The sequence below is a fragment of the Sebastes fasciatus genome, chromosome 6 (assembly GCF_043250625.1).
Source record: "Sebastes fasciatus isolate fSebFas1 chromosome 6, fSebFas1.pri, whole genome shotgun sequence".
NCBI lineage: Eukaryota > Metazoa > Chordata > Actinopteri > Perciformes > Sebastidae > Sebastes > Sebastes fasciatus.
The window spans coordinates 35,028,671-35,055,224 of record NC_133800.1 but is presented as its reverse complement, the minus strand read 5'-3'; the positions used below and the strand labels follow the sequence as shown (position 1 = coordinate 35,055,224).

The 26,554-nt window shown below is 38.6% G+C and overlaps 1 protein-coding gene across 9 annotated transcripts in view; it reads right to left on the bottom strand.

The window, feature by feature from the left end:
- ralgds (ral guanine nucleotide dissociation stimulator) overlaps window positions 1-26,554 on the bottom strand; it is a 69,970-nt gene that overhangs the window by 30,073 nt on the left and 13,343 nt on the right. For 6 of the 9 annotated variants that reach the window (XM_074639483.1, XM_074639484.1, XM_074639488.1 and 3 more), the window contains exon 1: window positions 7,895-8,152. The exons of 2 other annotated variants lie outside the window; for them this stretch is intronic. In XM_074639483.1, coding sequence (XP_074495584.1) covers window positions 7,895-8,038 — 144 coding nt within the window. In that variant the 5' untranslated portion in view covers window positions 8,039-8,152. Of the gene's footprint in view, window positions 1-7,894; window positions 8,153-19,422; window positions 19,762-26,554 lie in introns of those variants that run through there. One more of the 9 variants, XM_074639486.1, reaches the window with a different exon arrangement.

The window sequence follows — 26,554 nt, the reverse complement described above, 5'->3', positions numbered from 1 at the left end:
ATTAAACCAGAACCAGACAGACAGCGAGTGCAGGAATCAGACGGTTTAAGTATTTCTCCAGGCGTCGCAGGCCTTCACATTCCAGCCGCTGTCTGTTTCTGTCGTTGTGTCTGCCGGCTGAGATCCAGCACTCGGCTACTCGACTCTCCTCAAAACGAACCGCGGGGACAAAAGCTCCTCTGTCTGGATCGACTCGGACGCTCCGGCTCCTGTTTCTCACCGAGACGCTTCAATCAATCAATGCTTCAATGTTAAAAGAGAGCACATCACAGTTCACCTACGATCGCTGCAGCTCAGAGTGTCCTTATGTGACATCTACCTCCTCCACGTGTGCCTCGGATCTGATGTTTTACACTCACTGTAGGTCTGGATTAAATCTGCAACTGACAATTATTTTCATGTTGAATAATCTGCTGATTATTTTCTCGATTAATCGATTAGTTGTTTGGTCTATAAAAGGGTGAAAAATGTTGATCAGTGTTTCCCGAAGCCCAAGATGACGTCTTCAAATGTTCTTGTTTTGTCCACAACTCAAAGACATTCAGTTTACTGTCATAGAGAAGGAAAGAAACCAGAAAATATTCACATTTAAGAAGCTGCAATCAGAGAATTTAAACTGTTTTTTTCTTTAAAAGATTACTCAAACTGATTAATCAATTAGTTAGTTGACAACTTATCGATTAATCGTTGCAGCTCTAGTCTGGATCACATGGATAAACCTGCACCAAACATAACAACAAGCAGTTGTGGAAAGTAACTAAGTACATTTACACAAGTACTGTGCGGTACTTTACTTCCATTTTATGCTATTTTATACTTTACTCTACTACTCAGAGGGAAATATTGTACTTTTTACTCCACTACATTTATTTGATGGCTTTAGTTACTTTGCAGATTGAGATTATTGATACAAAATATTATCAACAAATAAAATATGATTTTAGGTTACAGCAGTATATAAAGTAATTAAAGTTACTGTTAACTGGTTATTAAATAGTCTCAGTTTAATATTGATGCATCTATATGAGCTATATAAGTAAACAAGACCATCAGGGAGAATATTGGCTGTTTCTATATAGTTATTCTTAATGCTTATCATCGGTACCACCGGGTCGGATTCAAGCAAAATTAGACGAAATCATGCAGGTTCACCAGAAACTCCTTCAGCTCAGACTCCAGCGGCAGGCCGTATTTCTGGGCCCGCTGGAGGGAAGGGAGGCACGGGAGAACCAGAACCAGGACTACGCGGAGAAGACTGTCAGACCCTGCTGCAGTAAAATGAGAGGTTTTCTAAAGGGACTCTGGTGCTCGGAAACACTACCGCTTTCGTCCACAGGAACCGCCAAAATCGACGCAAAGTTCCTCGTAGTAACGTTAAAATTAGCTCCATCTATACCATAATTTGATGCTAGTACTTTTATACTTTCTTGAGTAAAATTTTGAATGCAGGACTTTTACTGTTTCAGTTTTACACTGTAGTGCTGATACTTTCACTTTGGAGGTAGGAAAGGAAACTTTAAACCAGCATTGTGTTCTTTCCTGTTTCTGTAATGAGATATTGTTTGTTCTTGATCGCATGTTGAGATTATTTCTTCCATGTGCATGAACTACTGTACAGTTCTGTGGTATCATGTCATTCAACTGCTTGTAAACTTGGCTGAGTCTCTGTTAGCACTGAGACCAATCAGACCATGATACAGCAGAAAGAAAGCTGTTTTTAGATCAGTTACTTACAGTAGCTCTGTGTCTCTGATTTCACCGTCAGCATTGATTACTTCCTAAAAATAGATCTGAAGACTTCCATATAAGTGGCTGATGTTCAGACCCAACGCTCCTGAACTGATCTTTGGGTCCAGAACTGAATGAGCTGACAGTTTAAAGGAGTTACTGTTAAAAGACCTCAATGAGCAGCAGTCGGTTCTTTGTTCAGCAGTGTTTTATGTTGGTTCGGCTCCTAATCCTGCTGGTTTGTTACTGGACGGCGCTCTCAGAACTCCTCTCTTAATCAGGACTATTTTTAGCTTCAATTCACTGTTGAATACTGTTTGACTGCAGCTTCTTTTTCTTTTTACATCACTCGGTATTGTTTACTCGGCTCCCATGAAAATACGATTACAGTGGGACGACACGGTTACATAAATTCAAACAAAACATGTGAAAAGAAGGCTTAAACACATGATATTCAAACAGCTGAGTTAAACACAGTTCACTCTATCCCATCACACCAAACTGCAAACTAAATCTGGCAGTTTATGACCTACAGACCTTGCAAAACCAATGTTGTGATATTTTAACCATATCAACCTTAAAGGATCAGTGTGTAGCGTTAGGGTTAGGCCATCTAGTGGTGAGGTTGCAGATTGCAAACAACTGTGTTCCCCTCCGCTGACTCCTCCCTTTCCAAGCGTAATCAAGGTAACGTAAAAACGTTAAAGGCTATCTCTGAAGTCAGAGTTTGGTTTGTCCGTTCTGGGGTACTGTAGAAACATGGCGGACTCCATGAAGACAACCTACTCCCTATGTTGATATGGGCTCATTCTAAGCTAACGAAAACACAACAATTCTTAGTTTCAGGTGATTATACACTAATGAAAACATAGTTATGAATATTATATTCCATTTCTGCCAATACATCCCCTGAAATACAACAAAATGGTCCTTTAAAATTAAAAAAACTAAAGCTTAAAACAGAAGAAGCCCACAAAAGGACGATGCTTTTTCGTTGTACCAAAATATGTTCTCATCAGTAGTGTCGAAAACTGTCAAGAACCAAAAGGGGTCATCAAATGATCAGATTTATATTCTTGAAAACGTAAATAGACTTGAACACTAAATAGACTCTCCCAAAAAATATGTAGTGAGTAAAGCAAGAACATTTTGGACACTATGTCTTCATCTTGTAAATCAAAATGTTGGCAATTTAAGACTATTTCATTGAGGCAAAGTTCTTGCACAGTTGCTTGTGCTTGGACAAAATTTTGCAGTTGAAAATGGATTCTTTGTAACATGAAAAAATGGGTTTATATTCCTCAAATGAAAGTACTGAAAACATATTGTTTGGTATCATACTAGAGCTGAAATTATTGGTTAGTTAATCCATTCGTTGATCAATTACAACTATTTTGATAAGCATTTGTTTCAAGCAAAAATGGCCCAGTATTTCATGGTTCCATCATCTGAATTTGGAGGATTTGCTGCTTTTCTTTGTCCTATGTGACGGTTAACAGATTCTTTTGAGATTGTGGATCGTTTTTTAGACAAAAAAAAAGCTATTTAAAGACATCAACTTGGCCTTTACATATTCTAATGGGCATTTTCCACAGTTTTATGACATTTTATAAGTTAAAGGATTAAATGATTAATTGAAAACAATATATATAAGTTGCAGTCCTCATTGGTAGCCAAACGTGGAAGGTGTCTCGCCATAACTTAATAAATAAATAAATAATAAATAAATCAACAGAAGAGGCATTAAGCGTGAGAAGAAACCCATCCATCCATTGTTTGTAACCAAGAAAATTAAAAAATTAGCCAGCGTGAAGCCAACCATTACTCATTTATATACCCAAGTCAAGCACATCAGCACTCATCTCCAAGTAACCTTTAGTCACGTATAACAATAAAAGTATGACAGAAGAATGAGCATAAACTGGGTCAACGCGGCATCATTGTTCTGTCTGACAAAGATGTAACGTGATCTGTTATAGAAAACCAACATTTCAAAGCCATTTGATCTCCTTAGCTATACGATACAGTACGTAGAGACTCTGCTGCTGGTCACATGGAGCCCCAGGGATCAACAACTAACAATCCAACCCTCCACCACACCCGCCCCAGTGACCCTTTATACTGTAAAAAAGAACCATGACACTGAATAAGGTCCACCTCAGCTTCTGGACCGACGGGAAGAAAGGCGGCGATTGTGGAGGAAACCCCTCGGCCTCTGCAGCAGGAGGGGGATTAGGCATTAGGTAATTGTGTTAGAGGAGAGGATTAGATTAGAGGCAGCAGGTTAGCTGGAGGAGCTACCTCTCTGAGCTCAGGAGGGAAGAACTTGTATCAGTCCAGGTCTGATTGATGGCAAACAGACCAGAGAGAATCCGTACAGACAGACAGACAGAGACCAGATCTCCATGTGGTATCAGTTATACTGTTGTCCTGGTCCGATCCCAGAACCTTACATAAGGCCGATAAATATGATTACTCATCATCCTCCCTCCTGATCTGATCTGATCGCAAGTACGCGATGTAAGGAGAGCTGGAGAATGTTTCCACTTAATCCATTTTTCTACAGATAACAGAGAGACTTTGGGTCACGGGTTGAAGAGGAAAGTGACGTAGTGGGAGAAAAAGATTTATAGATATGAAATGAGCTCAGTGTTTACAAAGAAAATAGCCTGCCAGAGGAGCATCGGGGTCATATCTATGGCTCCGGGGTTGGTTGGTCCACCCCTTTGATCCAAATACTGTCAAAGTTAACATGATAATAACGCAACTCAGAGGTTGTAGCCGGCTCAGTTTTAAAGCTAGAGTGAAGATATTGGTATCATATGAAACTATAAAACCTGATGAATCCATCGTTACCAACCATGTCATACTAGCTTGTTGTGAAAGAGGTTAAATAACGCTCCAAACTTATGCAAGGAGGAACTGTCATGGCCATTTTCAAAGGGGTCCCTTGACCTCTGACCTCCAGATCAGTGAATGTAAATGGGTTCTATGGGTACCCACGAGTCTCCCCTTTACAGACATGCCCACTTTATGATAATCACATGCAGTTTGGGGCAAGTCATAGTCAAGTCAGCACACTGACACACTGACAGCTGTTGTTGCCTGTTGGGCTGCAGTTTGCCATGTTATGATTGGAGCATATTGTTTTATTCTAAATGCAGTACCTGTGAGGGTTTCTGGACAATATCTGTCATTGTTTTGTGTTGTTAATTGATTTACAATAATAAATATATACATACATTTGCATAAAGCAGCATATTTGTCCACTCCCATGTTGATAAGAGTATTAAATACTTGACAAATCTCCCTTTAAGGTACATTTTAAACAGATTATTTTAATCGATTGACAGCCTTATTGTAAATCAAACCTCTTTGGGTTTTGGACTGTAGGTTAGTCACCTTGGGCATGAGGAAATTCTGATTGCAGACCAATAATAATACTATACTCGACCATGAAAACAATGGTTAGTTGCAGCCCTAGCATTTAGCTCTAAACACAGAGCTGCTAGCATGGCTGTAGACTCTTAGTATTATTAAATAATCTCTAATAGACCCGGTCATGACTAGGGATGTCACGAGAACCGATACTTCGGTACCAACTCGGTACCAAAATTCTAAAAATGTGACGGTACTCGTTTTCTTCTACCTGTAATGGTCATTTGGTGACGGAGCGGAGGTACTGGACATGCGATTCTTCCGGATCTAATGGCGGCAGTATACGCTTACAAGTGCTCTCATCTGCCGTGAAACAAAGGAAGAAGAACGCCGTAACAGCACGGAAAAAAACAACAACACGAGACGTGAAAGAAGGCAGCAGCTGCAGCGCTACCTCCGCCTCAACACGAGAGAAAACAAATAGCAAGAATCGGGTATGGAAGTACTTTGCGTTCGAGGCGGATTTAAAAGGAGTAGTAATAGATTCGCAGAATCCAGTATGCGGTGCAGTAACGGTGCTGTTGTACTTTTCTTTCCAAAGGAGGAAATACTTCCAATTTAGCACCTCAAAGACAGACATCCAGACAATATAGTTTGATTTAAATACTTGAAGGCCACTGTTCTGTTTTGCAATGTTAATAGACGTTTCTTTTTATTTATTACTTAAAGGTCCCATATCGTGCTCATTTTCAGGTTCATACTTGTATTTTGTGTTTCTACTAGAACATGTTTACATGCTGTAATGTTAAAAAAAACACGTTATTTCCCTCATACTGTCAGCCTGAATATGCCTGTATTTACCCTCTGTCTGAAACGCTCCGTTTTAGCGCATTTTGACGGAATTGCAACAGAATTGTGTTGCTAGGCAACAGCTTGGGTCCATGTGTACTTCCTGTCAGCTGATGACATTCACATACACTGCAACCAGGAATAAACTGGGACACATTTTGAATGTTTACGTTTAAAATTGTGTCAAGGGTCTAAATATTGTATATTCGTGACATCACGAATGGGCAGAAATCCTGACAGCTTGTTTCAAATGTAGAGTTTCTGAATACGGGCTGTGTGTATTTCGCTGTGGATCGAGTGTTTTGATACTTTCACAGTATTTATATAGGATTTAAGCCTGCTTTATAATACAACAACATGAACATCTCACTTTTTTTACAATATGGGACCTTTAAAGGCTACATGCCTCTGTTTTGTGTAATGTTCAAATGTTTTAATAAAGGAGTGCGTGTTGACTTACATGGGATTTATTTATTTATTTTTATCGATTTGGTATCGAGAATCGTGTAAATTCACCGGTATTGGTATCGACTACTAGATTTCTGGTACCGTGACATCCCTTGTCATTACACAACACCTTATTGCAGTATACGTTATACAGACATACTGTATATAAAGTACAAGCAGTACATAGTCTATTAGCTTCTAGATCTGAACCGGGAAATACCAGTTACTGATATGACAAACATAACAACGATTCTCAATATCGGTATTAAAGTTTCCATGACATTAGGTGAGATCTGACTCACTGACACCTGCAGAGGAAGGTTTCGGTAGGCGTCTCGTCAGTATTGAATTTAATAAGAGAGAGTGTGTGTGTGTGTGTGTGTGTGTGTGTGTGTGTGTGTGTGTGTGTGTGTGTGTGTGTGTGTGTGGGCGGACTGATAACCACAGAAAAAGAGCAAGTCATCCTGGAACAGTAGCTTCTCTCGTGCCACCGTCTCCTCTAAAGAGTCAGGTCACAGTGTCTCAATCTAGTATTATTTACTTCTGCTTTTACTTTTGTTATGTCTGTTATTATTACCTCATACAGAGTCCGTTATCTCTTTATTTACAGCAACTCAGTATTTGACAGTGATAAGCTGTTTAAAGTAGCATCTACGCTATTAGAATAAGGATTTACAGGGTTTAAAAATATAGGATTAGTGCATGTTACATTACATCATCTGATGTGTAAGACATCATCTGGGTCATATTAACTTATTTGCTGTATTCTGAATACATATAGCTGTTTATATGTTGTTTAAATGTGGAATAAAGTGGAATAAAAGTGGGTAAAAGCCTCTGTCTCACTGTGGATATCTTTACTTTTTATATAATAATATTTTTTAAAACAAATGAATGTTTCTTGGTGGTAACTGGATCCCCATCCTGGACCCTCAGAACCAGTCTGAACCCTCAGAACCAGTATGGAACCAGTGTGAACCCTCAGAACCAGTCTGGAACCAGTCTGGACCCTCAGAACCAGTCTGAACCCTCAGAACCAGTCTGGACCCTCAGAACCAGTCAGGATCCTCAGAACCAGTCTGAACCCTCAAAACCAGTCTGGACCTTCAGAACCAGTCTGGATCCTCAGAACCAGTCTGGACCCTCAGAACCAGTCAGGATCCTCAGAACCAGTCTGGACCTTCAGAACCAGTCTGGATCCTCAGAACCAGTCTGGACCTTCAGAACCAGTCTGGATCCTCAGAACCAGTCTGGACCTTCAGAACCAGTCAGGATCCTCAGAACCAGTCTGAACCCTCAAAACCAGTCTGGATCCTCAGAACCAGTCTGGACCTTCAGAACCAGTCTGGATCCTCAGAACCAGTCTGGACCTTCAGAACCAGTCTGAACCAGTCTTTACATCCTCCAGTTCACAACCCAACCTCCAGCCTCATCTCCCGGCCCTCCTCCTCTCTCCTCCCCGCCTCTCCCTCTCCTCCTTCGGCCTCCTCACCTCCAGCAGCGGCAGGTCCGGGTCCAGGTGCGTGAGGCTGTGGAGGACCACCGGGCTCCGGTCCTGGACCACCTCCAGCCTCACCCCGTCCCAGATGCTCCGAACCCTCCATGACGAGTCGAACATCCCCGGAGAATGGACCATGGAGGCCCGCAGAGTTCAGTCACAGTCTCAGTAACGGAGCCGACATGTTAGTGTTTAAACCGGAGAGAGTCGGTGCTGCTGTCTGTCGGTGCTGCTGTCTGTCTGTCTGTCGGTGCTGCTGTCTGTCTGTCGGTCTGTCTGTCGGTCTGTCTGTCTGTCTGTCTGTCGGTCTGTCTGTGGTTCAACGGCTCTGTGGTGTTACTGTTACTGTTACTGTCGGATCATCGCTGCTCTGACTGAAGCTGCTCTAAGCCCCGCCCCCACAGGCCTGTGCTGCATTCACGGCTGTCGGAAATACCAGACACCCCCACACCACCCACCATTGTGATCTTTATAGATTGGTGGATTGGCCCTCCCTTCACACCAGGCGGCTACAACACCGGCTGCTCCTAGTCTACAAAACAATTCTGGGAATGACCCCCCGCTACCTCTCAAATCTTCTGCACATTTCCGACAGCAATCGCCGTTTAAGATCCAGTGACTTCATTAGGCTCATCATTCCAAAAGTCCGTACTGTCTTTGGCCATAATTGCTTTCATTTTGCCGCTGCAAATGACTGGAACGCACGACAAAACACGCTCAAACTCACAGCTCTCACATCTCTTAACATGTTCAAACAAAAGCTGCAACAAGTCACAGTTGACTGCTGTACTTGCTGATCACTTCTCTCTCTCTCTTCCATTACAATTTTACAAAGAACATCCAGTAATCCACCTTTTTTTGTACAGTGTTTATTAATTTCTGACCTACTTATTTACCTATGCTGTTTTTAGCCATTTTCTCATGTCTTGTCATGGCATACTGTATGTTTGTCATACTGTACTGTATCTGTGCTGTTTGTGTCGCTTGTGTGGACTGTGCTTTTATACTCTTGCTGCTGCCTCTTGGCCAGGTCGTCATTGTAAATGAGAATTGGTTCTCAATTGATTTTACCTGGTTAAATAAAGGTCAAATTAAATCTAACTGAGGAATCTTCTTCTTCTTCTTCTTCTTTAAGGTTTATTGGCGGTTGGCAAACAACGATTTGGTGCATTACCGCCACCAACTGATATGGAGTGTGGATCATTTTGGCTAATAATTACTACATCCCAAAAAAATAAATAAAAGAAAAAGAAAAAAAACAACCTCATATTTTCCAATCATATTAATGTGTCTAAGATACTGAAATAATGTTCTATAACACTCATTTAGTGAGTTCTTTTGTAGAATATCTATTAAATCAAAGTGTACTTTAATCTCTTTGAGGCCTTGATTCAAATGCCTTCTTTCTTCCTGCAATGCAATATGGTAAATGGACTTGCATTTATATATCTCTTTTCTAGTCTTCCGACCACTGAAAACTCTTTACACTACATGTCAGTATTCACCCATTCACACACACATTCATACACTGATGGCAGAGGCTACTAAGGTGCCAACTTTGCCCATCAGGATCTAATCTAAATACTCATTCACAAACCGATGGCTATGCCTTCGGGAGCAATTTGGGGTTAAGTGTCTTGCTCAAGGACATGTATGTGTATGTATACTTTTTGTATTATTAAAATGCTGGCTATACAGTATACTTGTGTGGAAAACATTCAGAAATGAATCCGAATATTAGAATAATATTAGAATAATATGTTTACTTAAACTTCACCTCAATCGTCACATACATACATATACTTGCATGAAATTTGACCTCTGCATTTTACCCATCCTAAACATAACAACTCCATCACGCGGACATTATTGAACCGCTAACCTTGAGATTAAAGGACAACCCGCTCTACCCCCTGAGCCACAGTCGCCTCATATGCATACCAGTTCTTTAAAGTAACCTACATGAACAAACACCATATGACATTTAATGACCATTAAAACAACTATTTTTGTCACAAAAGCCCTTTTTTCTGTTTCTAACAAGGACTATACTGTGTGGTAAATTAATATTTACACCATGTATACTGTGAAGCAGAGATCTACGAGGTGTCCCTGAAGGCATCGTTACGTCATGCCTTTGGGAAATGATGGTGAGTTGTTTCTGATGTCACTATGGCAGCAGGCTGCTATGAGACAAGAAAACACACTGATGTACATATACTGTCCCACTATGCAGCAGCAGCAGGCTGCTATGAGACAAGAAAACTGTCCCGGCTGTCTGCTGGAAAACCAACAGCATGTCTGCAAACATTTACTCAAGTAATATCAGACTTAAAGTACAATTTAAAGGTTCTTATACTTGAATATTTTCATTTATGTTACTATGTACCACATTTTAAAGGGAAATATTGTACGTTTTACTTCATTTCACCCATGCATTTATTAATCTTTTTTTAGTTATCACTTATATTTTTTTGCATATTTAGATTTTGCATACAAATATATTTGATCAGCTTACAAAAAAATAAAATGCAAAGTCTGTTAAGTATTCAAAATTGTATTCAAAATTTAAAATGCTGCTCATGTTAAAATGCATTTAACAAATAATAATATGAAATCAAATAAATACAATAATCTATGCGTACGCATTTAAAGGGGGAATTTTTATTAATCATTGCACACAGTTTTATTTCCAACAAGTCTTATATGTTTTTATCTTATATTATTGTTGGGTATTATATTCTATTTTTTTTTTATTATTTTAATTGTCAGATTTTATCATAGCATCCTGGAATGTTTTAGTCCTGGTTCAACCATGTAAAACACTTTGTAACTTTATTAGTATTATCATTATCATTATTATTCTGCATAATATGTATGATTATTACTTATTTCAACTCACTTTGTTGAGTTAAAATGTTATTAACAGGCTTTTACTTGTAACAGAGTACTCTGACATTGTGGAAATATTATTATTAATAAATAATATTATTAATCTGCCAATTATTTTCTTGATTAACAGATTAATTGGGTTTCTTTGGTCTATAAAATGTAAGAAAATAGTAAAAAATGCCCATCACAAGTTCCCAGAGCCGAAAGTGATGTCTTCAAATGTCTTGTTTTGATCGACTTATTGTCTAAAAATAAAAAATATATATTTATTTACAGTGATATAAAACGGAGCGAAGCAGCAAAGACTCACGTTTTTGTAATTTTTGCTAAATCTGAAAACTTTCTTTCATCACCGTCAACTAAACACAAGCAAATAATAAATCTAAGTTCATGACAAACCAGCAAATAAATGACAATAAATGCGGTAAAACCGTCTCTGTGATCAACAAACACAAAGATTCTTGTCCATTATCTGAAATACCAGAAAGCACAACTCGTCACAGACCTGAAATACCCATCAGCCCCTGTTTCTGCTCTGCAGTTAACCTCTGAATCACCACTACAAGACAAGGTCAGTCCAACACTGGAGGAGCCTCCATCAATCTGACATTTAACGCTGCCCCCTACTGGCCAACGACAGGAACACATGTCTCATTATACCACGCTGGGATATCTATCATCTTAATAAGATGCCTGCCAAGCTTTTAAAATGATTAGTACTTCTAATTAATTCAGCCTATTTAAAATGAGAAGCAAATACATCAACAAAACAAATGAACTGCAACAGACTGGGCCATATTTTACAGATAATTAATGGTGAACTTTAATTAAGGTTATTTATTTCCAAACATGTTTTTTGGGAAGATAACACAGTTTAATCCACTTTGGCTTTTTCACAACAGACAGACGCACTGACAGGAAGAACAGGTGCGAAAGTGATTGAGTAAATTTTAACGAAAACATCTGCTGCACCAGCTGAGAGCTGAACGCAACCACAAACACGTCTGACCTCCGCGGCCTTTCTCATCACCGAGCCGCTGCGCTTCATAACTCACAGAGCTGCAGCTGCTGCTACAGGAGAAAACACTGAGTGTGACTGTGAGAAAGAGAGCTTGGTGAAGGACCGATACCGGGGTTTGAAGATCAATACTGACGCCAATACTCACTGCACTTAAATCATCAGCAGCTGATGTTTAGTGCATAAATATTTCATACCAAAAACATTAAAATATGCAAATGTTTCCCCCCCAGGAAATCCCTTTATAGTGAAACAGGAAGTAATTAAAGTGTCTTAAGGTCAGCTGAATAAATTGATTACCTCTTTGTTCAAGTGGTGACCCATAAAAAGTCTGCTATAGTGTCTAATTAGAGCTGGGCAATATACTGATATAATATCGATATCATGATATGAGACTAGATATCTTCTTAGATTTTGGATATTGAAATATGGTAATATGGCTGTAAGTGTTGTCTTTTCCTGGTTTTAAAGGCTGCATTACAGTAAAGTGATGTAATTTTCTGAACTTACCAGACTTTTCTATTATTTGATTTTACCCACTTAATCATTAATATCCACATTACTGAAGATTATTTATCAAAAATCACATTGTATAAATATTTTATGAAAGCACCAATTGTCAACCCTACAATATCGTCATCGAGGTTTTTGGTAAAAAATATTGTGATTTTCTCCATATTGCAGCCCTTTGTCTCATTATAGTTTAGTTTATTTTGAACGTTTTCAACTTATTCAACTCAAATACATACTGTATATAAAAAAAAGAATAAAATAATCATTACTTATTGAAATAGTGACAAACCAACAGTTTATGCTGACCGAAAAGGTGGTATAAATCAACTCATTTTTCCCATTTAAAGGTACTATATGTAACTTTCAGAGAATCCCTGTTATTAATAACACCAGTGGCTGTAAATATGTGAAAAGTAAACTAAAAAAACATCTATTTGTAAAGAGGCTAAAAGCAGGAAAAAAACATTCAGAAATATGTGAAAAAAATCCGAAAAATGTCAGAAAATTATTAGTAAAATATGTGAAAAATATCTGAACATTTTTAATAAAATATGTGAAAAACTATTAGTAAAATATGTGTGAAAAATATTGGAAACATTTCTGAAAATCTAGAAAAATTTCAGAAAAATGTGTTAAATATCCAAAAAATGGATGAAGAATATTAGTAAAATATATGAAAACTAAACAAAATAACATCTATTTGTAAAGAACCCAAAAGCATGAAAAAAATATCCAAAAAATGACAGGAAATTATTACTGAAAAATATCTAAAAGAAAAAAATTCTGGAAAATTATTAGTAAAATATGTGAAAAAAATTGTAAAAAATATTCAAAAAAATATGTGAAAGATTTTATGAAAAATATCCAAAAAATAACTGAAATATGTAAAAACTAAACAATTTCCTTTACATCGAAATCAGACTACAGGCTGTTATAGGTAACCAAGAAAGTCTTGGAAGATCTCAGTTTTTAAGTTACATTACAATCTATTCACACAATGGCAATACAGAGTAATTAATACATGTAAATTGTTACATATAGTACCTTTAAGTTTTTTTTCAGCTTTTTATTAGTTATTTTTTAATTTTCTAGAACCCCAAAACTGACAGGCTGGTATTATTCTATCTGTTTCTTTTACTGTCAACGAAACCAACATCGTGTTAGTCCGTCTCTCAATACTGTCTGACAGCAGCTCGTCAACACAAACACTTTAAGATAAATCCGACTGCAATCTGATTTACTGCCGTGCACCTGACACCAAAATGTCTAAACCTAAAAGAAAGGCTGCTCTGGAGTCAGCTAATATTTCAGTTTGTTTGTTTTTTGTGGTGTTTAATGTGTCTGCTTCCTGTCTGGTCTGCGAGGAAACAGCTGCTGTTCTCCAGGAATAAAACCTCAGGAGGAGGCACGACTCTTATAAACATGCAGAGCAGTATGCCAGACACCACTATTTCCATTTTCGGCTACTTTATACTTTCTCTGCTACATTTAATTTGCAAAAAATTGTACTTCACTACATTTATTTGACAGCTGTAGTTGCTTAACCCGACGGGAAGATTTACAAATAACACAACATTACAAGGACATTTCAAGTGTCATTTTGAAGCCATTTTTACAGAACTCAGGTAACATCTGCAGTTAGGTTGAGGCAACAAATCCACTTAGTTAGGTTGAGAAAAATCATCATGGTTGGCCTTAAAATAAGTACGTAAACTAAGTATAATAGGTACAGAAACAACGTAACATCAGTACGGAAAACACGTCACAGACGTCTCTAATGTAACCGGTCTACTGGTTGAAAGTCCTGTGTTTGTTGGACCCGTCCACCTCCCCTTTTACATTATAAAAAACATACGATAAGCTTAAATGGTTTCACTTAAAGGTCCCATATTGTGCTCATTTTCAGGTTCATACTTGTATTTTGTGTTTCGACTAGAACATGTTTATATGATGTAATGTTAAAAAAAAACTTTATTTTCTTCATACTGTCTGCCTGAATATGCCTGTATTTACTCTCTGTCTGAAACGCTCCGTTTTAGCTAATTTCAACGGAATCGTGTTGCTAGGCAACAGCTTGGGTTTATGTTTACTTCCTGTCAGCTGATGACATTCACATCCACTGCAACCGGAAATAAACCGGGACACATTTAAAATGTTTACGTTTAAAACTGCGTAATGGTCTATATATATTGTATATTTGTGACATCACAAATGGACAGAAATCCTGACGGCTTGTTTCAAAGACACAGTTTTAGACTACAGCTGTGTGTATTTCTCCATGGATTGAGTGTTTCGATACTTTCACAGTATTTATATAGCACTTAAACCTGCTATATACATTTTTAAAAGCATGGGAAACTCACTTTTTATAATATGGGACCTTTAAATAACAGTTTGAGGCCCAAAGCGGAAAGAAATATTCAATATTTCACAAAAAAAACAGCAAAGAAAAAGAGAAAAGTACAAAAAATTTGTACAAATTAGTCCTTCCCCACAACCCATCAAATGTATCTTCTACTTTAAGTACATTTAGCTGATCGTATGATGATTATCTTGTAACAGAGTTATTTTAATACTGATTTATTGGTATTTCTACTTGAGTAATAGATCTGAATACTTCTTCGGGCACTGCTAGACACGAGGTAGAGGAGAGGCAGTTAGAGAAACAACCTCTGAAACCTGTTTCAGAAGATTTTTCAACCACATAAGCATAAAATAAAACACTGAATGTTGAGAACAACAATAGCAGAAGCTTGAGTATAAAAACATCCACACTGGTATCGGTCTTCTAGAAGATAAAAAAAAAGAAACCCATATGGGCTGAATCCCAGAAACCTGGAGGAGCTCAGAGGGACGGCCAACTTTAGTCTGCTGTGATTTAACTAAAGCTCTGCTCCCATCTGCTGGAAATCAATACCAGAGGATGTTGTTGTGCTGCTGGCTGATGCTCCGACATGCTTTACTGTTCCCGGAGGAGAGTGACGCTACGCTAACAACCCCCCCACACACTTTACTTTCTTACTCGCTCACAAACCACATGCTTTAACTCAAACACAAATAGATACCAAGCAGCGTATTTAAAGAGGCCGGCCGCACCCAGCGAGAGCTGGACGAACGTACGCGAGGAGGTTTAAAGATTTCCATCAGGGCAAAACTAAAATCAGCATCAGGAGGATATTTTAGAAAGTTCATAACAAGTTCTACTGCTGTCAGGATGCCATTTAGCAAGGCACTCCTCCCTCCGCCCCCCCAGTGGAGGCTCACTGGGCAGCAGTGGAGGCCTGTGGTTGAACTGGGACGCTGCCAGGCGCACAATGTTCCCCAGAGCTCAACAAACAATAAATCTGTAACAAATAAAAGCCAACGAGAGCGGCAGACATTGGACAGAGTACAGAGTTACATAACAGGGGAGGAAAAAACAGGCTAATAAATAGAGAATTATAAAACATAGATGAAGTCACAGAACAAGAACTAAGACCTCCTGTGTTGAGACAAAATGTGTTTTCAGGGTGTAAACCTTTTGATGTTCAGCTGTTTAAAGCTGCAATAATCAATATTTTCATATTAATAATCGATCAAATGACCTCCTCTGATGTGAAAGGAAACGCTCGAGAACAAAAAATGCTTAAAGTTTCTTGCTTTTTAAAACATCTTTTTCAGTTCAGTGAATGTTTGATGGACTTTTGTCAATAGTTTTGTCATTTAACTATTCTTTTATACTTCCATATATTACCTACTGTGTGGAGGCCTGGGGAAATACATACAAAACAATCACAAATCCAGTTTTTATGCTACAGTATAGAGCTATAAGAATCATAAACAAAGCTGATTATCATGAACCAACCAACATATTATTTATAAACTTGCGTGCTCTCACATTGAGAGATTTGGTGGACTTTAAAACTGCACAATTAATGTATAAAGTCAAAAATAAGTTGCTTCCAGACTGTATCCAGAACTTATTCTAAATTAGATCGAGTCATATGAACTAAAATAATCTGCATGTTTACAAAAACAAAGATTTATAGCAGTCAAAGGAATTAATTTATGTTATAGTTGTGAAAATGAAATGAAAATGTGTAATACTCTTAGAAATAGAATAGATTAAAAAATATAATTTAAAAAAATAAGATGATTAACAAATATAAAACTGAGGTATGGACTTTTTGGGTACATGTAATATAAATATATTTGATTTTGTTTCTTTCTTTAATTTTTAGTGTATAATTTAATGAGAAATGCACAAAATAATAAATGTAAAAGGGGTTGGCGTAATAAGCTGAGGCTTCAGTTTACACCTTTTCAGTCAATATTAACTTGCTTTAGTTTGTCACTATTTCAAAAGCAATGACTTATTATTGTTTTTATAAATGTATTTGAGTTGTATAAGTTGAAAACGACAAAAATAAATTAAACTAATTGCTTAATTGGGGTTAAAAAAAGGTTTTCAGTAAATAAAGATTTAATAAAAGGTCTATGATAAATTTAACTCCTCCTCTGAAGCATCCATAACTGAAGTTTGGTATATAAACAGGTAAAACACAGTTATAATAATATAAAATATGTCTTCATAGGAGAAGTTATACTAGTTGAAAACACTTAAAAATGTCCTTAGATCCGCTTATAACTACATTATAGTAGTGCTGAAACTAATGATTATTTCGATTGTCGGTTAATCGGTTTAATTATTTGATTATTTTCTCCATTAATTGATTAGTTGTTTGGTCTATAAAATGTGGATCAGTGTTTCCCAAAGCCCAAGATGATGTCCTCAAATGTCTTGTTTTGTCCACAACTCAAAGATATTCAGTTTACTGTCACAGAGGAGTAAAGAAACCAGAAAATATTCACATTTAATAAGCTGGAATCAGAGAATTTAGACTTGTTTTTCTTAAAAAATTACTCAAACCGATTAATTGATTATCAAAATACTATAATATGAATATTATAAAAAATGTAGTTGGCGATTAATTTAATAGTTGACGGCTAATCGATTAATCGTTGCAGCTCTACATTATAGTGTTATTAACATGTATTATATGTTTATATGCTGCTTATAAATGAGAACTAAAGGGGTTAAATGAGCCTTAATAATGTGTCCAGTAGTTACGTCAAACATGGAAGACAGAAAGAGGAAAACAAACTCAAAGAAAAGCAGCGATGCTGAATGTTCAGACGACATCCTACACTTCCTGTCTGCTCCGTCTACACCTGTGAAGGTCGTGTGAATGCTCGTTAGCCAGAACACGGCTCATCAGGATGATTGACAGGTGTTGGGATGACTGACTGAGTAGGTGGACGAAGGAACATCTCATGAATCCTCAAGAAGAAATCTGGTCCCTTTCTTACTGGATGTCAATATGAAGTCAGTTTGTTTCCTGTACGGCCTAAATTTTCCTCCGAGACGTCACGTTGACTCGGTCCCGTCCTATCTGAGCATCTCTGATTGGACAGCAGCTCACAGGAGGTTCACAGATCTCATGATGCCGACAGCGAGTCAGACAAAGACAGAAATATCACCTGCTGGTTGACTCCTATTTTAAATCCCTATTAGAGTTTTTAAGAGTCCGACGGCCAGCGTGAGCGAGAAGAGGTCGGCCTCCTGCCCTCCCCGTTGTCTCCGTCTGACAGCTCTTAACAGCAGCAGACAGCTGAGGTCGAGCCTCGGCGCTGTTTCATATTCCCTGTGACGGCAGAACGCTGTAATAATGGGATCAGATCGTAGACAGGGAAGCTGCTATTGTTTCATTTTAAAAACAGCATCCATCACAGACGCGTCACAGTGATGCAGGAGTCTGACTATTCACTCAAGAACCGACCTGAAAGTTTACTCCTTCCTGATCTTTGTGATATTTTTGTGTCGACAGTAAATCAAAGACCAGGCAGGAATTATTGACCGGATATCAGAGCTGTTTTTAAGACTTTTAGGGCAGGTTATGTTAAAATTGCATGGCTTATGTATATATATATATATATATTAGGGCTGTCAATCAATTAAAAGATTTAATCGTGATTAATTGCAAATTAATCGCAATTTTTTTATCTGTTCAAAATGTACCTTAAAGGGAGATTTGTCAAGTATTTAATACTCTTATCAACATGGGAGTGGACAAATATGCTGCTTTATGCAAATGTATGTATATATTTATTATTGTAAATCAATTAACAACACGAAACAATGACAGATATTGTCCAGAAACCCTCACAGGTACTGCATTTAGCATAAAACAATATGCTCCAATCATAACATGGCAAACAGCAGCCCAACAGGCAACAACAGCTGTCAGTGTGTCAGTGTGCTGACTTGACTATGACTTGCCCCCAAACTGCATGTGATTATCATAAAGTGGGCATGTCTGTAAAGGGGAGACTCGTGGGTACCCATAGAACCCATTTACATTCACTGATCTGGAGGTCAGAGGTCAAGGGACCCCTTTGAAAATGGCTATGACAGTTTTTCCTCGCCAAAATTTTGCGTAACTTTGGAGCGTTATTTAACCTCCTTCATGACAACCTAGTATGACATGGTTGGTACCGATGGATCCATTAGACTTTGTAGTTTCATATAATACCAGTATCTTCACCCGCTACAACCTAAAAATCACAAGTTGTGTTAATGTGTTAAAGAAATTATGGCCTACTGCAATTTTAAATCGCAGAAGGCACGATATTTGTTTGGTTACAGATCCCCGCAAAAATCACACCATAATCATTTTAACATGTCTTTAAATGAAAATGAGAATAATGATGTAAAAATGATCATTCCCTCTAATATCACAAATCAAATCACAATTGAAGTATCAGTCAAATAATAATCTCAATTACATATTTTTTTCAAAATCGTTCATCCCTGATGACCTACATCAGTTCTGTGTTTAAAAAGAAATCATATTTAAGGCGTGATGATTGAATATGTCTCTATGAAACTCTTGAATACAGCAAGATAAATTCAGTTTTTTGTTCTTTAAGCAAATTAAAAGTGGAATTAAATTAGAATTGCAAATTCCTCAGCAGGTAAATGCTGTCCTTATCAACGTGTCCTCAGAGAGACGCTGAAAAGCAGCTCATGTCTGAAAATAAAAGACAACATGAATCCAACCTGTTTGCCTGCTCTCCTGACTGTCCCGTAATAATCCTCGCCGTCCCAGCAGACACCTGTCCTGACCAGCAGTCCACAGGTCCACCGGCTCCTCGAGCTCAACATCACGACTTCCCTCAGAATCCAAATGGTGCCGGAGCAAAAGAACCCATCAACGAGCCTCCAGAGCTCCTACTCCCCTCGTCACAGATTGGCCCAACGAACCCCCTCACCGATGCATATTTACTTTACCAGCTGTGTCAACAACGCGAGGAGCAACACTAGAAAAAAATTAACTTATGCCGGGAAACCAGAAAACGGGTTGCCAGAAGCACGGCAGGTCAGTTCTTGTCTGTCAGAGGTGAAGTGAAACCTCTTAGTGACGGTGCCAAACCTCCACAACAACAAGAACACAGCAACTCTGTGGTGTTCTCACACTTTAGAGCCGTCAAACAGAAAATGAAAGATAAAGATGAGGGGATGAAACACTCAGGGACTTCCCTGATTATGAAAAGGAGGGAATTACTTGCAATGCTCAGAGATATTATCAGTGGTTAACTTAATATCTGTGTGTAGAGCCTTGATGCATTCAGCCGGTAGAATAACAACACACACACGTGAGTTATGCAATAAATCATTCAGCTTCTGCATCGAATAAAAACACTGTTTCCTGCCTGCTTTTAAAGGAAGAACCATCACCTGAAAACAACGCATTGAAATGGTTCCAAAGTCGGGTGCTTTTTCATTTGGTCACAAAAAACAAACTCCACCAGAGCAGACTGGGAAGCGGACTGAGACGCTCCTTTTCAAGCAGTCTCGGTTCGGTTGTTTAGTCCACATAAGAGTTTGATTGACAGCTTTCACACCTCCCTAAATCTGTGTTTCCGCTGCATGGTACGGTACAGATCTGCTCTGCTCTGCTCTGCTCTGCTCTGCTCTGCTCTGCTCTGCTCTGCTCGTCACGACTCACTTTTGGTACCAGATCCTTTTCTCTTGCTGTGTTTCTGTAACAGGGTCATTATGTACCTCTACATCTTGTTCTCTGGTTGTTATAATTACACAAAATGAATCTGGTGACAGTGTATTTTGACTGAAACGGCGATTTGTGCAGGATGTCTCGTGTCACGCTAGCGTCGATTCTCCCTGACCAATCAGTGGTCTTCAGTGTTTTAAATCCACCTTCTAGTATCGGATCAGCTCGCTCTGAACCTCGACCGATGTGGTACCAAGAATGGAACGGTTCTATTGGTACCATCCACAACTTTAGCTGATGGAAACGCAACAATAACCTTTCTAATGTGTAACAAACTGAACTGAACTGGACTGCTTGGTGGATACGAGCCAGTAATGAACCGCAATAACCAAACAAACAAGCCAGAGTGCACATGTGGAGGGGCCATGTACAAAGAAATCAATATGAAGTAGTTTAAACAAGTTCAGGAACCACTGGCTTAGACTGGGAATCAAAAAGCATTCTGGAAAACAGAGGAAGTCAACAAATAAAGTAGAACACGAGGCAGGTGAAGATACAATTTATAGACTCACAGACTGTCTCTGCTGCACTGGGAAATAAACCCCATGAGAGAGTTTCCCAGTAACAGACAAGAGACAAGGAGAAGCGTCCCATTCACACCCATTGAGGCCAGTCTGAGCTGCTTCTAACAGCCTCTAGATTTATCTCCTGCCATTATATCAGCCAGCAGAGCCATTCAGGTACTCCTCCGAGGTCCTGGCATTTAAAAATGCTTTCTCATGTCAACGGGAGCCAACTGGGAGATCACTGGGAGAGGCAACCTGACAACCGTCGCCCCGGCTGAGAGAGACATGAACCAGCCGCTCTCTGTTGGTTTAGAAAATGGTGCTGTCATTCTGCATTGTTTAGAATCGGTTATCAAACCAAGTTTAACCTTTTCATTTTATTCACATTAATGTTTGTGTGTTTCTAGTGAGATATTTATGTCAGTTTATTTATTATCTGACCTGAACAAATGAATGTCTCCATTGCTGCTTCTATTATCTGTCACGAAAAACAATAATAACAGCAAAGTATGCAGAGGTTCTGTACCTTGAACAAAACTGTCGCTATCTGGTAATGACAACAGTTCAACTCATTGGCTCGGCCATAGAAAACTACTAAGTCTATGTTAAAGCTGCAATAAGCAACTTCTTGCACATGAAAATTATAAACAAACAAGATCTGTTGCAGATTTCTGTTTGTCTATAGCCTCACGTCTTCAGACCTAAATCCACTCATTCCCCTTCAAATAACTCTGGCGCCTACATTACCCACAATGCATTTTCGTCAGAAATTCAGGTATGTTATGATAGTAGCGGCTAATGTAGCCACTAGCTACAAATGGACATAATCACCGTGACTTCACCGATTTGTGGTTTGTGGACTGCTGTTTTGAAGCCTCGGGTTCGGCATTTTGGCCGTCGCCATCTGTTTTTTTTGCAACCAGAAGTGACACAAGAGGGTGGAGCTAAGTGCAACCGAATGCTGAATAAGAAATTTTTAGGAGATCAAAAATGTTATAAGTAACTTTCATGAAGTGAAAACACACTGTGAAAGGGTTAAAGTTGTAACACGAAAACACGGACAACTCCCAGACCGGACAACGTCGTGGTAGCGACCTGTCAATCACAAGGTAGCCACGCCCTAAAGCATCCCCTGCTTTATGGTCTATCTGACTCTAAATGGGACCATCATTTACTAAATGAACATCATGCTGTATTGAAGAAGACTTAAAACTAGCGATTGAGACCATAAACTCATGTTTACAATGTTTACTGAGGTAATAAATCAAGTGAGAAGTAGGCTCATTTTCTCATAGACTTCTATACAATCAGACTTCTTTTAGCAACCAGAGGAGTCGCCCCCTGCTGGCTGTTAGAGAGAATGCAGGTTTAAGACACTTCAGCATCGGCTTCACTTTTCAGATCTGGAGGAAGCCCACTGGGCTGTACCGAATAGTTCGAAGTTTCATTTGACATGTGAATTCAAAATCAACATTCGAATACTGCGCAGCTTCTTTTTTTTTTTTTTGCATATCTATTCATTGTGTGGAAAGTTATTTCTGCACAGTTGCACATAAAGATCAGGCTACACTAATATCTTTAGTATTATACTATTTTTAGAACTCCAGAGCATTGTAAAGTCCAAAAGTCAAAATGTATTGAAAAATTCCAGACATGTTTTTATCTAACAAAATATTCTGCTTCAATCCATATTTGTTGCCGTTTAGCCTTTCAAAAACAACATTTTCACTGATGTGATCAAAAAACTATTAACTCTCCCGCTTGCCGCACACAAAGGGAGGCAGCACTGACAAGTTATATTCATTAAAGAAAGCTACGATGAATCATTTTATTCAGATTGAAGTTTTTTTGGGTGATGACGTCATAAAATATGACGACAGATTTTTTAAACTTAATTTGAAAACCTCAATAGAAGCTTTGAATGTAAAAAAAGACATTCGGTACAGCCCGACTACAGAGGTCTGGTAAGCTCACCTCTTTCTAACTCCACACACCCAGATTATTCTTTATTTACAAACTTGTAGTCTTCAGACCCAGCCGACACTTTGGCATGTAAAATAGTAATAAAATAGTTTCCCTTTAATGATGTTAGCTGAACAACTCCAGGGCGTTAGCTTCCTGTGAGTCAAAGAAACAAAGCAACAACAACAGAGGAACAGTAACAAAAAAGAAAACTGTGAAGCTAAATGTCCTAAATCTCTTTTGCTCCGTTGCTAACATGTTCTCCCTCCGTCTCCAGTATTTGTCCCCGGTGTGTTCCCACCTTTCCACATCCACCTGAACGCCTGTTCCCACTGTGCACATACCTGCCTTTGAGCCATTGTTCCCTACCAAACTGTGTATTGTTCCATCCGAGCCGTAGCGTTCCAGCCTTGTGTGTCCTGCCTGCCTTGTTTTTCTGACCCTTGCCTGCCCTTTCTCGACTTTAGCCTCCCTGCTGGAGCCCCTTTGGACTCGGTTGCCTGTTCTGACTGCCCGCCTGTAGCTGAACCAGCGACTCAGATCAGCATCACATCATTTGTGGGGGCTTCAGGGACCAAGTGGGAACAAAGAGTGAAAGACTAAGAGCACAATAACTACCTGAGGAAGAATAAAATCTGCATACAGTTGTACTTAAAAACAACATCAACCTTAAACACAGGGCAGGAGTGTAATTGTAATTGTGCAACACATTAAGTCAGATTTAATTGTTGCTCATTAGTTTCTACAATTAAATGCTGTCTTAGTGTTGACACTCTGATAAAATACTTCCTCACAGAATGAACACTTTATCAACAAGTCTGCAGACATCCACTCGTTTCCTTTAGAGCCGACTGACAGTTTGACAGCTCGACCACTTGGCAGCTGAGAGCAGCTGGCTGCTGTTAAACTCTTTACCGTCATTGGCTGTCTGCAAGTACTCAGATCTCTGCACCTTCTGATTTTCTGTCCTGCTGCAGACACAACTGTTGTTATAGCACCTACATGTACATTTTGTTTTATTACTTAAGTCAGGAAAAGTGAGGCATTAAATAGTTGAAATGTGGTTTTCTTTGACATCGTACTCCACCAAGAAGAAAACTTATTTGACTATTTAAAGGCCCTCTACTGTGGTTAAGGTTCGGGAAAGGTTAAGGTTTTGGTTAAATATCAATTAACTCATTGTGTCTCGTGCACTGTAGTCTTATTTCTGTATCAAACCAAGACCATAATCTTTCCCTAACTTTAACCAAGACCTGGGAGAGCCCAAACATAACCATCAAAATAATGCTGTAGTCACTACGAGCGGATATTGTACTGCAAGATCGGATATTCTGGTGAAATACACATAAAATGTTAATGATAGTATCAACATTTTTGCAACTTCCGAGGTATGTTGATGAACATTTCCTCATGTATTAGTATGACACTAAATAAAATAAGTTAAAAAACAAACAAACAAACAAAAAACTGGTGCAATTTAGTTGAATATAAGCGTAATTTCTAGGAGACAGGGTGGTACATGGAGTCAGATGTAGATATCCAAATGTAACGCACATTTTAACGGATTTTCCAGAAAATCAACTGCAGAAAAATAGAAAAATTAATGTGTGTTTCCATCCACTACTGTTATGCAAAATATGAGGAGTTGGTTCGCGGAGATAAACAGATGGTGGAGCTAATTCTCTAGTCGGGTGCGATTAAACCACTGCAGAAGAAGAGGACAAAACGAGACATGTCGGTTCACATTGCACTTTGTCACATTTTCATTTATCGACACACCTACTCAGCCAAATGTTAAATATTTCATTTTCTTTTTTCTTGAATTTTTGCCACTTCCACTCAGGTGTTTTTTTTTTAAACAGGTGGATGGAAACAGACCGATAGCTAGGGATGCACCGATCAGACTTTTTCAGTCTTGATAGCGATGCCTGGGCTTTGGGTATCAACCAACTTGGTAAAAAATCTTCAAAATGTAGTGTAATATTATATATATATATATATATATTTAAGGTAAAATGTAGTGTATGTAGTGTAAGGGTAAACTTTTTTAATTGCTGGAAAGGAAAGATGCCGAGAAATCCTGGTTTTATTGTCCCTAATAAAAAGGTCTAGCACCTAAAAACCCAGGATACTGCATTTCCCATAATGCATTGCACCCAGCTGCACCTTCCTCCCTGGTGCTGTTCGTAACACAGGCTGTCTGTTATAAATGCGTAGCCTCCAAGCCCAAGCTGAGATAACCCAGATGACATCACTTTGATGTCATCAGACTTGACAAAGCTCCTCCACTTTATACAAGTGTTCTCACAGCCTGGTGGTTTCCCTTTAATACAATATAAAACACATCTTTATGACTACATGCCTGGACTTTCAACCACATCACCACCCAGCCGGACCGTAATAACACGTCTACAGGCCGACAGCAAAGAGAGCGAGTGACTTCGTTTGACCCCAGAAGGAGAAATCAGGCCACGTGAAATACAATCAGGTGTTGCAGCCGAGAGACGGCGAGCAGCGAGTGTGAGAACGAGAGAGAGGAGGCTCTCACGCTGACAGCACCGCAGAGTATCAAATCTAATTAAATATTATTGTTAGAGCACATTTCATACGACATCGTGTCCTCAGGTGCTCCGCAGGAAAACATGGAGCTAATCACACAGACTGGAATCAACAGGATGTGAGTTCAGATGTGATGTCAGGATATTCTTGGCTCCGCAGCAGGTTAAAGAGCTTCTTTGTAGGTAAAGGGGGTAAATCACAAGTTTCATCATGATACGTCACGATATCGTATTAATTCTTCGGACAACGATACCCATTTTCATTCACGTATCTGGAGGTCAGAGGTCAAGGGACCCCTTTGAAAATGGCCATGACAGTTTTTCCTCTCCAAAATTTAGCGTAAGTTCACTCTAGCTTTAAAACTGAACCCGCCACAACCTCCAAAATATCGATTGCGTTAATGCATTAAAGAAATTAGTAGCGTTAAAGCAAATTTGCGCTATATATTATGTACAGTAATGTACATATAATATATATACATAAATATATATTATTTTGTATTATTATTCTTTTTTGTATTTAGATATTTGTTATTCTGCCTGTTTATCATTTTATTTAGATATCACCTTTGTGCCTTTTGCTTTATTTCATTTTCTAATGACTCCAGTGCAACGTGCACATTTGCATTATCTTGAATGCACAAGTTAATTGCATGTGAAATATAACTGCTCAATAAAAAGATATGTGAGATAAAACTGGAGCTCCATTTTAGTCCAAAATCTGTAAACTATTGTCATTTAAATGGCTCATAAGCGTAAATATGCTCAGCGAGGACACAAGAACAGAAGAATTAATTATCTAAAACCGCAAAAAAGAAATAGAGCTCCGCAACGCACCATCTCTGGACACCTTCAAAAGACTCCTCAAAACCCACCTCTTCACCAAGGCCTATGGCCTCTAGCTTCTGTTACAGTTGTTGTGTTTATTTATGTCTTTGTTAAGCGTCCTTGGGTTTCATGAAAGGCGCTATATAAATCCAAGCTATTATTATTATTATTAAAACAAAGAGCCGTTAAAAACAAACATTTCAGTCACAGATAAAGAACCTGCAACCCTCCAGGTTTAATATCGGGCTGCAATCATCAAATGTTAA